At 40.8% G+C, this 13,630-nt stretch overlaps 1 protein-coding gene across 1 annotated transcript in view; it reads left to right on the plus strand.

The window, feature by feature from the left end:
* Positions 1-13,630, plus strand: part of PCSK6 (proprotein convertase subtilisin/kexin type 6) — a 241,318-nt gene that overhangs the window by 191,308 nt on the left and 36,380 nt on the right. Inside the window, exons 15-17 of the mRNA XM_045286304.1 lie at positions 6,170-6,349; positions 6,510-6,548; positions 9,324-9,426. Of these exons, the coding sequence (XP_045142239.1) occupies positions 6,170-6,349; positions 6,510-6,548; positions 9,324-9,426 (322 nt within the window). The remainder of the gene's footprint in view (positions 1-6,169; positions 6,350-6,509; positions 6,549-9,323; positions 9,427-13,630) is intronic.

The following is a 13,630-nucleotide window of genomic DNA, read 5'->3' on the forward strand; positions in this document are numbered from 1 at the left end:
ATAGCTGGGCACCATCAGCTTTCTTCACCACATTTGCTTATGCACCCATTTTGTCTTCAGTGATTGTGTCGGGAAGGTGAGCATCACAGAATTTCAGTTTATTAGAATGAAGTGTTCTTGCGTTGAGGGAGTACTTGAGTCGAGGCCCAATATCCATCTGCTATATATGTGCATCGCTGGAGTACTTTCTTGATATTAAGCTATTACTTGATATAAAGTTCCTTCATATAAATATAAAGAACACTCGCAAATCACAAATAAAACCTGGTTTAGATTCTCTGGACAACCCAACCTAACACAACCATTAAGGCCTATTTCATTGGCTTATTTCTCTCAGGACCCACTGAGCGCATTGAGAGGAGTGAAGATCCAGTTGACTTAACTTCATGATTAATCAAGCAACCTATTTTTCTGACTAAGTCTTGCTCATCAGTAAAGAGTTGCCATTTGAATTCAGTATGATAACAAAACAAAAAAATGTCCAAGGAGGACAAACTATAACAATATTATTAAAAATTCCAGTGCACCGGTTGACATTTTCTTTCTCTCTAACATCTCAACTCCCAAGGTTAGATTATCACAAACAGAACTTATACCCTAAATTTATAAAGAACACTCATAAATCACAAAGAAAAACACAAGTACTTCACTAGTAAAATAGGAAAGATCATGAAAAGGCAATTCATAAAGAAAACATGTAAATAATTATATTCAATCTTTGTAGTCATCACATACATTAAAAATTAAAACATGAGAAATTAACTGTCTTGATAGCAAACCAATCAGCAGAAGTGCCAGGAATTTCAAGACAAATGCCAGAATGTATATAGCATTTTGCCCATAGGGCCACAGTGTGATTTGGTGGAAAGAGAATGAATATAGAAACAGAAAAATCTGGGTCTCAATGATTGACTAGAAAATAGTCTAACTCTTCCCCAAACCTCTTGTAAGCACATGATGGGTCTGAACATATCTCGCAGTATCTGTCACATAGTAAAGTGTCATGAAATCACAGGTCCCTTTTCTCTCCTCACCTCATGTGCGCACTCTACCCCACTTCTGCAGGTACAGGTTATACAGCCTTTAGGAGCTGGTCCATTTGCCTTCTGGAAAATTTCTACACCAGAAGTGGAGACCTGCCCCAGCACCTGTGAGAAAGATTAAACTGGCTGTGCTTTCTGGAGAATCCGGAAATGGTGGTTTGTCTGGACTCTCCAGACTCCAGCAGGGAAAGCAACAGAGAAGACAGGCACCCTGGCTTGTCCAGAGGTCTTGCTCCTCACAGCCGGTAAACACACTAGGTCTCATTGCAGTGACATCAGCCCCCCCCTTCTACGAGCAGCCCCTTCACTCTACGGTGCTGATTGTTCACTTCAAAAGAAAACGTAGACCCAGTTGAGACAACTTACATTTTCAGTTGTCTGTTACAGAGGAGTGAAATTGCTCATTTATCTCCATCTGCTGCTTAGCTATCCTGCTAAGAGATTTGAAAGAAAGAATATTGTTGGCATTATGTGATCTGAAATGTGTTGAGATTTTGAAGTTATTTTTTTAGAAAAGATGAAATGCTCTGTAGCATTGATGGAGTAATGAGACTTTGAGTTTTTCATACTCGGACCCACTAGTATTAGAATAAAAGTATCAGACCTTTAAAAAAAAGACATTCTGGTACACACACACAATGGAATATGATGCATTGCTAGAAAAAGGAAAAGATCGAACCACAAAGCACCTCGTGGCCTGCATGACCCTGAAGAACATTATGCTGAATGAATGAAAATAGGCAATCACAAAATAAATATTATATGGAACTAATGTTATGAGTAAACAAACAAACAAGATAAAAAAACTTCATATCAAAGGGAAACACACTTTGGAGACTTTGAAGTTTGCCAGGCAAAGGACAAGGGAGTGAAGATGAAGCAGTGGCTATTTCTGTCCTGCAGAATGCCTTGGAAAGTAGATTGTTACAGGTGTAGGTTCTTGGAAACTGGGTTGTTTGGGGTTATTGACAGGTGTTGAAATGGGTGAAATAAAAATTAGTAGTCCACAAAAGGGAGAATAGAAATCAAAGAGCAGGTGCAGGGTAAACTATTGGGGGGGTGATGAGTAGTTTAAACTGTTGACTATAAAGTTAATTATTTGAAATGTAAACTTGCACCTAATATGAAATTTTTTTAATTACAAAAAATAAAATTAAAATTTGTTTTAAAAATTCACAGTGTCAAGATGAGTCGGAATTGACTCAATGGCAGTGGATAAACATATGAGTCTTCCTGTTGAGTAAGTGGATAAAGATAACAGTTGTACCACATGGTCATTGAACTGTACATGTGAAGATGGTTAAAATATCAAATAATTGTTACATATATTTAATCTGATCAAAACAAGATCATGTCTAAGGTGGTATCTATACAGTTTCTGTCTTGGGCTCTGTTTTAGGTGGGCTGCCAGAGTGGCTTGCAGGTGGGTCTGTGCCCCTTGCTGGCCTAGTCCCCACATCCTCCGTGTTTCTGCATTTGTGTCATGGGAATAATACTTAGGTCCCTATTTTATTGGGTCTGGATGTGGGAAAGTTCCAGATACCTGAATGTTTCATGAGAACTTAGAAAGGTTTCAGGATTTTGTTCTGTTTGTCCATAGACCTGCAGCACTGAAGACACCAGTAAGTATTTCTTAATTCCACATCCTTCTTACGTGTCAGTTACGTTCTGCCCTATCCTCTTGAACAGTGTGGTCACATGAAAAGGAAGACGAAAGCAGACCCCGGAAGTTGTTTCTTTCCAAGCATTAATCATGATGGTTCATGCCATGTACCTTGAAGTGTTTTAGTATGTGGACTTCATGACATAAAAGTGCTGGGCTCGTTATGTGCCTCTCTGGACAGTCTCAGTCCTATACCACTTGACTCTCAACCTTGACCTGGCCTCTTGCCTAGGGTCCTAGCTTCCCCAGGTCTTGGTATTCCTTAGCTCCCGACAGTGAAGGCCAGGTTTGGCATGGCTACTATTCCCCCCACCAGGTAGAGCTGCAGTTAGTTCAGGGGTCAAGTAAGACCCGTAGGACTTCACTTCCATGTTGACATGGCATCTAGCATCTAGCACTTCGCTTCTGAAGAGCTAGGTAACAACCAGGGAGTGCAGAGGTAAATGACAGCTGTTGGGGCGCACATACCCCAGTGAGAGAGAGATTATTAAAGTAGATAAAATTTTAAAAGTAGATAAATCCCACTCACTCCCATCCTACCCCCTGACAGACTGTTCTAAGGCACCTTGATTTTTCAAGGCCTGCTTGAAAGATTCCCTGTGATCAAACACCCTAATTCATTTTGTTGTGACACTTCAGCCTACTTGAAAGAAGCAGTATCAGTTGCTAACAAGCTGTCTCTAACTCATAGCAACCCTATGTGTGTTAGAGGACTGTGTTCTATAGGGTTTTCAATGACCGATTTTCCGAAAATGGATTGCCAGACTTTTCCATGGCAATTTTGGGTGGATTCCAGACTTTACCTTTTTAGTTAACAAGTAAGCATTTTAACTATTTGTATCACCCTGCTTAGAATAAGCTCCCTTGTATTTGTTTACCCTACTGCCCTGCCTCACCCCTTTCTCCTCACTCTTGTTGCCCTGGGGTTGCACTTGCTAATACGTCTCACCCAGCCTGAACTCGGCATTGAGACATTTACCAGGCTTGTTGTCTTCAGGCCTATTGTCTATTTTCTTAGTCTGCAAAATGCTCACTCCCTTAACAAGCAGAATGTTTGTTCCTAGAAAGCAGTGTTTATTCCCTTAACAGACAAAATATTCATTTTTAGCAAGCAAAGTGTTCATTCACTTAGCAGACTGAAGTCCCTGTCACCCTCTAAATAGCTATCAGATGATGGAATGAATGAATGAATGTGTGTGACAGCAAGATGCTTATGTAAATCAGTAATTCATAGCATTTTAATTAACTTCACTTTAAGCTGTGCATATTCAGTAAAATGTTTAGTAACTGGTTAGAGGAAGAGGAAATCAGTCTTTGTTGTGTTTTACCCATTTCTCATCATTAAAAAGGTCCACGGTTTCTCGATGTCTTTTCTATGGTTTTGTCATGCATTCTTCGTTTCTTAAGAGCATAGCTGGTCTCAATTTATGGTTAGTTTTCTTGGTCTCTGTTTTAGGGACAGCTGTTTTCATTTAGTCTCATTTCCAAGAAAGAATTGAAATTTTAAAACTTTGTGTTCTATGTCTCAATATATTTTGTGTGCACTACTAGAAAGGAAATAAAACTTAAAGCACATGCTTTCAGTGCTGTCACTAAACTCTTGTTTCTGTAAATAAAATTATAGAGTATCACTCTTTGAAAACTATAAATGAAGAACACAGTGAAATTGCCAGTTAACATCAAAGCAGTTATCAAAAATTCCATTTTAACCCTAATTGTGCATTAATATTAGTGTTTCCGTCTCTGCCTCACTTCTACTCCATGCACTCAATAAAGTGACCTTTACTGTTATACCCTTTCCAAAATCCCTCTTTGTTTAAAGAGAAAAGAAACCTCTTATCCCTCTATGTAAGTGATCACCATGACCCTACTACCTCTGAGGTAATTTATAAATTACAGTATGTTGTATATAAGTCTGCATCTCCTGAAATGAATTAAATTAAAAGATAAGGTATGTTTCCCTGTGTATTTCCTTTTGTGATTGGCTTACTGTATGTACTCGAATATAAGCTGACCCGAATATCAGCCGAGGCACTTAATTTTCCACAAAAACTGTATCAAAACTATGCTGAAAAACTCGGCTTATACTCAAGTATATACGGTACTAAATATTTATGATAATGAAAAATAGGAAACTGAGAAGAGGAAGAACTCACCAGAAGCCCATTTCTCAGGTTCATCCAATTGCTAGCACTTCAAATACCCTCCATGTTTTTGTTACCTGCACTGTCCAGCAATCTAGCACCTGAGTTTGCCCTAAAAGAAACTCCTTGTCGTTGAGTCATCCATCTATTGGCCAGTAGTAGAATTACTGAGACAAATAAGAGATGAGAACTATAGAAATACCAATTTTTTTTCAAAATAGTTAACTTACGATCTCACCAGGAGTTGGTGGGCTTACTTATTTGCTAGTTCTGGAGGAGATGAATCTTTCCTTCGTTTGCATTGTGATCATTACTAATGAAGGTGAACAACTTTTCCAAGCACTTGTGCACTATGTGTTGTTGCTATTGTTTTGCTGCATTTTCTGATTTTGTCCCAAGAGTCTTAGTGCTGTGATCAAGCTGAAAAATAAATCAGGCCAAACCATTTTTGTGGAGCCTTTTCCAACTCATAGAGACCGCTGGCACATCCACCCATGTGTCCCAGAATACGGCTACGCTCCATAGAATTTTCAATAGCTAATTTTTTGGAGGTTCATTGCCAACCCTTTCTTCCAAGGTACCTCTGGGTAGATCCAAACCTCCAACCTTTTAGTTAACAACCAAAGACTTTATCATTTATACCACCCAGGAACTCAAAGCTGCTAAATTATAGTTTGTTGTTATTTGTTGCCGCTGAATCTATTCTAACTATTCCTTTGTGGCTTAAAAAAAATATCACTTTTACTGGATTCTAAGGAGTTGAACATGGCTAGGGATTCCAAGCAGTGACTGTGTTTTCTGCACCTGCAAGTATCTCCTTGGGAACAAGCCATGGCATGTCTGAAAGAACTGGGCCCTTTAGAAGACCATGCATTAGGAAAGATCAACTCAGGCGTGTTTTATCAAATTGAAGGACCTGTCTACAACTACTAATCCTGTTCGTTTGAGAGAAGTTTGGAAAATATAGGACCCGGCCTGGGGCAGCCCTAGCTACAGGTGTAGGAGCGGACACACTGGTTGGCAAGGGTATTGAAACAGTGCTTTCCTGAATGTGTCCCTGAATCAGAATGAAAGTGCCATGCCATAAACCAACACCAATGTTTGACCAGGTGAATGCCAGGGCCACTTCTGGCTTTGGCTGTTGTCTACCCACCTACCCAGGCCTGTAGTGATCACAGCCCACAAACTTACGATATGCTGGTGAGCAGAAACCCCTAGTTCTAGGCTTTAGGGAAGAGCCCACTGTAGCAGGAAGACTTCGACTACACCCAGCAGTACATTAAGTCAGCACATTGACACTGAATTCTCTTGCTTTACAGGGAAGTTGAAGGAATGGAGCCTGATTCTGTATGGCACAGCTGAGCACCCATATGATACCTTCAATTCCCATCAGTCACGCTCGAGGATGCTAGAACTTGCCACCCCAGAACTGGAGTCATCCAAGGCAGCCATGCTCCCAGCCCAGGCTGAGGTTCCTGAGGAGGAGGACTATTACACAGGTAGTAAATCTGAGACAAGAGTAACTAGCAAGCCTCCGATTTTTGCTTTTCTACTGCAGTTTTCAAAATAAGGGTTACTCCTGCAGGAGGTGGGGATGATGATGAAATGCCTTCTCATTCCTAGAAGCTGTAATAATAATGGTAATTTGCACTTACACAGCTCCTTCTACCCAAGACTCGCCTAATATCTTACAGCTGAGTAAGTATGCTTCGAACCAGTAAGTATGCTCTGACCTTGCCAAACTGGGAAACTGAGGACCTGTATGCCCAATCAGAACAGGAACCTTACCCTGGTCACTTAGCTATCTCCTGGGCCACTCCTTTTTCCTCTCAGGCCCCATCTCCTTTTCACATTCACCCGCATTTGGTCCTTGGAGGTTGCTAACGGGCCTGGTCCGCTGTATTGTATCTGCAGAGCCAGAAAAGATCTGGTCCAAGGTTTTAAGAAGCTGTCTTTAGAGACCGAGGACAGGAGTACAAGACATTCAGTTAATAGATACTGATGCTGCACAGGGAAAAAACAAAAACAAAAAACAACTCTTACAAACTTCCCAGGCAGTAAAGACACCTCTGTGAATCCTGTCTTCAGCCATACCATAGCATCACCTCAACTGGCCCCAGTGTACTGTACCAGGGCCCCAGAGCCCTGCAGCAGCCAGCAGCAGGCTCCAGCACTTCCAGCCCAGCAGTTTTTATTAGATAGAAAGCTGTGCCCTCCCTCCAAAACATTACCCAAAGAATTCTGAGAAAGGTATTCCCAGTTTGATATATTTCCCTTAGCTAAATATTACAACTATGTGGTAAATTGTGAAGATTGATATCATGAATCTGATGCTATGAACTATGTAATCAGAAGACTTATATAATCACTCCTGGGGAGGGAATGACAGAATGGAAAATTTCACTAATCAAAAATAAATCATGGCTGATTCAATTTAAAACTGATCATCAAATTATGTTTGGACTAATCTGCTTCATTTCCCCCCTGTGATTTATAAATGGTGCAGGCACCTCAACTGGCCCCAGTGTACTGAGCCAGCATGGTTCATTAGCAGAGCTGGTCAGGAAAGAGGTACAGACGGAAGGCACTCTGGGTAGAAGCAGCTTCAGTTCCAGACAAGCCTGAGAGCAGAGGCCCAAGGTGAACGAGAGGGTCATAGTGAAGCAGAGAGAAGACTGTGAACAACTTTTACAAGCCACTCAGCTTACACAGTTTTAGCACGGGGCATCTAGAGCAGGATTATATCGGGCTGACTCCACAAAATAGGCCAAATTTTCCCAGGTACTGAGATGTTATGGGGACAGCACAAGAGGGGGTCACTCTCTTTGGACCCTTGTTCTCTGTAATCAGCCAACCTTACCTTTGTACCCTCCCGCCACCCTATGTCTCCTGCCTTATGGTAAGGTTCCTGTGCACCGACCCTCTTAAACACTAAATCCTCTTGTACCTTCAAAAATCTGTCAGATGCATAATGGCATTGTCTACTAGCTAGCCACTCCTCACTTGCTTTCTACCCTTTGTTTGCTTGTTTGTTTTTCCTGGATTTGCTCCACAAAGGATTTAAGATAGCATTTTACAATAAAACCCATGTCAATATAGTCAAATGTATCAAGGACACAACTGTTAGCATTTGCTGCAATAATTGAGCTCCCTTTGTATACAGAGCCTACTGTTAGGAATGATGGGAAGCTATACAGGAAGGACTATAGATTCTTAACAATAAATGAAGCCAGATTTGTGTGACTCAGCCAAGAGACTCGTTATGGACAGCAGAGAATGGGACTTTTTCTTTCCCTTGAGTCTCCTATGAAAAATCCTGGTGGCCATCAGATCACCTCCTCTTCACTTCAGCACTCACTCCCCGTCCCCTCTAATCCTTAAAACTTTTGATATTTTTTGTTCCTTACATATGCTCAAAAACCTTGATAACTCTTCCTTAGCCTTTTTCATACCTGTACAGTGGAGCCGTCCACTCAGTGAAGTGGTGAGGCTTTGCTGACCCATTTACCTGGTGGAGAAGTACAGCTGGAAGATCAAGCAGGAGGGCCCCACCTCAGTGCTAGCTTCAGTCGGTCATTGTCCAAGCAGGAATCTACATTCTTAAGACTGGGCCGCAAAGAAGAAAAGCAATAATAATAACTCATTAATTTTTTTTAATTCAGGCTGCAAAAGACCCCCCAAACTCAGCTTCAGATAGTGCCCCACCACCTCAAGGAGTTTAGAAGTTTAAAGGGGACCTAGCACTCAGAGGGGCAAGGTATGTGGAGCCCACTGAGCCTTGCTGTGTTTCGTTCCACCACTTCCCAACAACACAGGCCTCTCGAGAGTTAGGATTGGGGGACTGGAGGAGACTCCAGAAATTACCACTTAGAACTCAAGTGAAAGAAGCCAAAAAGGAAGTCTGCTTAAAAGTAGCCAGCTCGGGTAGCCTCCCCTGCCCAGGCACAAAGGACCCTGCCTCTCACATCCCACACCTGCCCAGAACAGCTTAGCTGTGCTCAGGAGGTCCTGGACGCAGGAACCTCCATCCTCATCGACACCACCCAAGTAGGGAATTTGCTGTCCAATTCATGTCAAATGATCACTGCTTGGGAGCAGCTACCTAAACAGCCCATTTTGGCTGCTCTGTCCATCATAAAATCAAAAGGGCGGACCAGCAGAATGACTCGGTGTCTTTGCTTCCCCATCACAGCCTTCTCTTCCAGTATCTCATAATTCTGTTTCTTCCCTGATCTTGGTCCCTACCCCATCACCCACCCCCTTGGCTATTTTACTGGCTCTCATCAAATGCCTGTGCACAATGTTCTGATCCTGACTGAGCCCATGCTTGGGGCAGCCTACACCTGTGTCAGTTTGTATGGCGAGGGCCCCATACACAACTCTACCTACTTCTAGCCTACTGTCTCCACAGAGGCCTCACATCTGGCTAAAAATGCATCTCTAGAGATGAAAAAAAATTCTTATCTCTTTAAGGTGTGTGCCATCCGGAGTGTGGTGACAAAGGCTGTGACGGCCCCAATGCAGACCAGTGCTTGAACTGTGTGCACTTCAGCCTGGGGAGCACCAGGACCGGCAGGTAATGAGAGGGCTTGGCAAGTTTCCCACTGGGTCCCCACAGCTATACCCTGATCACCCACTCTGTCCAAGAGGGGAAATCACATGGATGTACAGCTCTGAGTTTAAAACTTTTCTAGTAACATAATGTAATAACCCAAGACATACATGATCACAAAATAAAATCCCGTAACTATATCATTTTGATGTCTGTACTTATAAACCTTTACACAAAAGGTTTACCCAAAACTGAGATTGTCTTGGTGAGAAGAAAAAAGCATGGTCACATAGATGCTATCTAACCCCTTCTCCAAACAAGACCTTTAAACACACACACACACACACACACACACACACACACACACACCCTTAAATAGCTGAGTTTCAAACCTCCCCAGGAGAACACAAATGAGGGAGAAAACTCACACAAGAACCTCTGAAAAGGTTGCAGATCTTTAGCTGCACCGACAAGACACCCCTCCCCACAATGTTCCAGACCATGTTGGTGGGAGAAAAGGTGAGCTGACTCCTCACTCCCCCATACCCATGTGGCCCCAAGATTTCATCCAATGCCACAGAGAGTAGTGACACTTCTCTCCCAACATATGCTGGAGGTGAGCCTCTGCTGAGGAGGTCAGGAGATAAGATAGTTGAGATCACACTGAGCAAGGGCAAACCTGGTTGGACTCACACACCTGGAGAACTAGTGTGAAAGAAACTGAAGTTTATTAACTTCCCGCACCCTTGGAGTTGAAGAAGATGCAACCCCCATACCGGATACCTGCCAGATAGGGATGATTGGATTTAACATCGGACTTTGCTCTGACATTCAGCTCCAGGGAAGATACAGCTTACAGGGGGGGCAGGGTTTCTTGGGTATTGTCTTTTTCCTCCCTCATGACAGCTATTTCCGGGAAACCACCAAGGCTGACCCTAAGATTAGGACCTGGATAGGAAATAATGCAAGAAATACCAGAAGATTTCCCTACCGTTATGACAGGCCAGAAAATAACTCAAAATAGAATCAACCCCAAAAGAACATCATCATGACCAACTTTCTAACATCACAGAAAAGGAAAGAGTCCTGAATAACTCAAAAAATAAATAACTTACAAAGGCGAGCCCGTAAGAATAAGCTCACATGTTTCAATAGAAACTATATGGCCAAGAAGACAATAGAATGATATATAAAAACATTAAAAGAAAAAAAATTGCTGTCTAAGAATAGTATATCCCGAAAAATAGTTCTACAAATGCAGGGGCAAAATAAGGACATTTTCAAACAAGGAAAACAAAAGAATTTGAAAACAAGACCAACCTTACACAAATACCGAAGGCATTTCTTTGGACAGACAATAAACAGCAGCAGACAGCAACTTAAAATCTATATACAACACACCATCGTTGAGAAATCAACCCACTCAAGAAATTCTCAAAGTGAAACAAAAAACCACAAACTTCAAAACAGGGAACCAACCCTATTATTCCACAATGACAACAATAATAAGGTAATAAAGTGGATATAAAACAGTCTAACAGAGAAGAAACTGAATAGTTTGCAGCAGAGAACAAATGACCTTAAATTTAGAAAGAAAATAAAAAATAAATTAACCTCAGAATGGTAAAACCTTAGCAAAAATTCACCAGTTAGAGACAAAAACTAGTAGAATGGAGAAGAAAACATGACCTATCAATAAGCTGCTTATAAGAAATTCACCTCAGACACACAGAAAAAAACAGATGATAAGATCAAAGGGTGGGGGGAGGGCTACTCAAGCTAATGGTAGTTTAAGAAAAAAATAGCAAATTAATTTCTGACAATATATATCAAAGTAAAAGCCATCACGAGAGACAAAGAGCCATTACATAATTATTAAAACCACAACTGAACAAAAAGACATAACCACAATAAACATCTATACACCCAACAAAAGTTGCTCAAAATACATTTATCAGACTCTCACAGAGTTGAAAAGACAAATAGACAAAACTATAATAATAGGAGACTTCAATACACTACTCTCAAGGGAAGCAAATCAACTGGAAATATAATCAATAAAGATACAGAAGAAATAACACAAACAGCTTTATTTCTTAAATGTATACAGAACACTTTACCCAACAACACAGTGTACCTTCTTTCTCGGCACATATCCATACTCCTGAATAGATCATATGTTAGGCCATAAAGCAAGCACCAAAAAATTTCAAAATATCAAGATACTACACACTATCTTCTCAGATCCTAATGCTATAAAATTAGAAATCAATAGTAGGAATAACAAGCCAAAAAATCAATCACATGGATACTAAACAACACTTAAAAAACCACTGAGAAAATGAAGAAATAAAAAGTGCAAATAAAAAATTCCTCAAATTTTGGTATACAACATACCAAAATCTTTAGGACACAGGTAAAGTAGTACTCAGAGGGCAATTTAGAGCAATAAATGCACACATCAAAAATAAGAATGAACAAAAATTAACATCACAGAAAAGGAAAGAGTCCCGAATAACTCAAAAAATAAATAACTTACAAAGGCAAGCCCGTAAGAATAAGCTTAAATACCTACAACAATGAGAACAGTGGCAGCAAAACAAACCTTTAGTCACCAGAGGAAAAATAATAAAGATTGAGGCAGAAATAAATGAACCAGAAAGCAGTAAAACAATAGAAAAAACAAGAAGTTGGTTCTTTGTTTTTTCCAAAACCATTTTATTGGGAGATAATACAGATACCATGTAGTTCCATAGTTCATTCATATCAAGTGGTATTGTACAACTGCTACCACAGTCAGTTTCAAGCATTCTCTTCTTGAACTCCTTGACATCAGCTCCCTTTTACCCCCTCCCTACTGTAGCCCCCCAGGAGCCCCTATTCTGCTTGCTGTCTCTATAGGTTCATCAGTATTGGATTTCATATACTGAAAAACATAACAAACATTCAAGAAGGTCAACCCCAGTGACTAAATGCATCTGAGATAAACCAAACACACACACACAGAAAATGTTGAACACCAGATCAAGCCCAATGTGCATCCGATGGGGATCAACTGACAAGGTTTTAGCCATTCAAATCAGGTTTCTCATTTTGATCTCCTGTAATCATCTCTCCCATGTACTCTGGTAACCAGTTTCTTCCCATCCCTCTTTTATGGACAGAGGGAATTCACCAGAGGCTTATTTCCCATGTAGATCTCACACTTGTGTCTTGGGCTCCCACTGCCAACCATATCCTTTTGCAAATCAGAATCTCACAATTTAGGCTCTGATAGCTATTTCCTTCTTCGGCTTCAGATTATATGATTTACAGTTCTTTGGTCACTGATGTTGGTGTGTTTCTTCCATGTGGACTTAGATGACATCTCACTTAGATGGCTGCTTGTTTGATAACAATCCTTTAAGACCCCAGACACTATTTTATCTAATAGCTGGGCACCATCTAATTTCTTCACCACACTTTGCTATAGCACCCATATCTTCTTTATTCCTTTCCTGAGGGTGAATATTGAGCAGAGCTATGGTGTAAAAACTAATTGTTCTTAAATTGGAGCTAAGATTTAGTGAGAGCCCAAAACCCATTCCTAGATCTATGTTTTTTTGTGGGTTTTTTTGTCTGCTTTTGGCTCTCTTGTTAATTTATGGTAAAGAGTCTTATCAATCATATCCCTGGGGCATAAAGATCTTCTATTAATATTGCCATCTGATTAGCCCCTGGTACTAATTTTCTAAAGCACTATTGAGAGAGGGATATTGAGCCAATGTAGGTTATCTCCATATTGCAATACCTGCATTATTCGCTTGTATAGACTCACTCCTTTCGTGGCTGGATGCTCTTTACACAAACAATGGGAGTTGGTGTCAGGTAAAATTTACAATAATCTTCACTAAGACTGTCAGTCACAGGTTTTCTGGAATGATATATAATTTAATACAGCATATAGATGCAGTGATGTAGTAAGTCAATGATTGCCTGCCTACCAATAGTACAATAATCTAGGTATAGCTGTCTTAAGAAGTTAGTTCTTTCTGTGATGCTCACCTTCCCGACATGATCGCTGGAGACAAAGCAGGTGCATAGCTAATGTGGTGAAAATAGCTGATGGTGTCCGGCTATCAAAAGAGAGAGCATCTGGGGTCTTAAAGGCTTAAAGATAAACAAGCAGCCATCTAGCTGAGAAGCAACAAAGCCCACATGGGAGAAGCACACCAGCTGGTGTGATCAT

This window comes from Echinops telfairi, unplaced genomic scaffold (assembly GCF_000313985.2).
Source record: "Echinops telfairi isolate 266 unplaced genomic scaffold, ASM31398v2 ScPeMD7_7;HRSCAF=31, whole genome shotgun sequence".
NCBI lineage: Eukaryota > Metazoa > Chordata > Mammalia > Afrosoricida > Tenrecidae > Echinops > Echinops telfairi.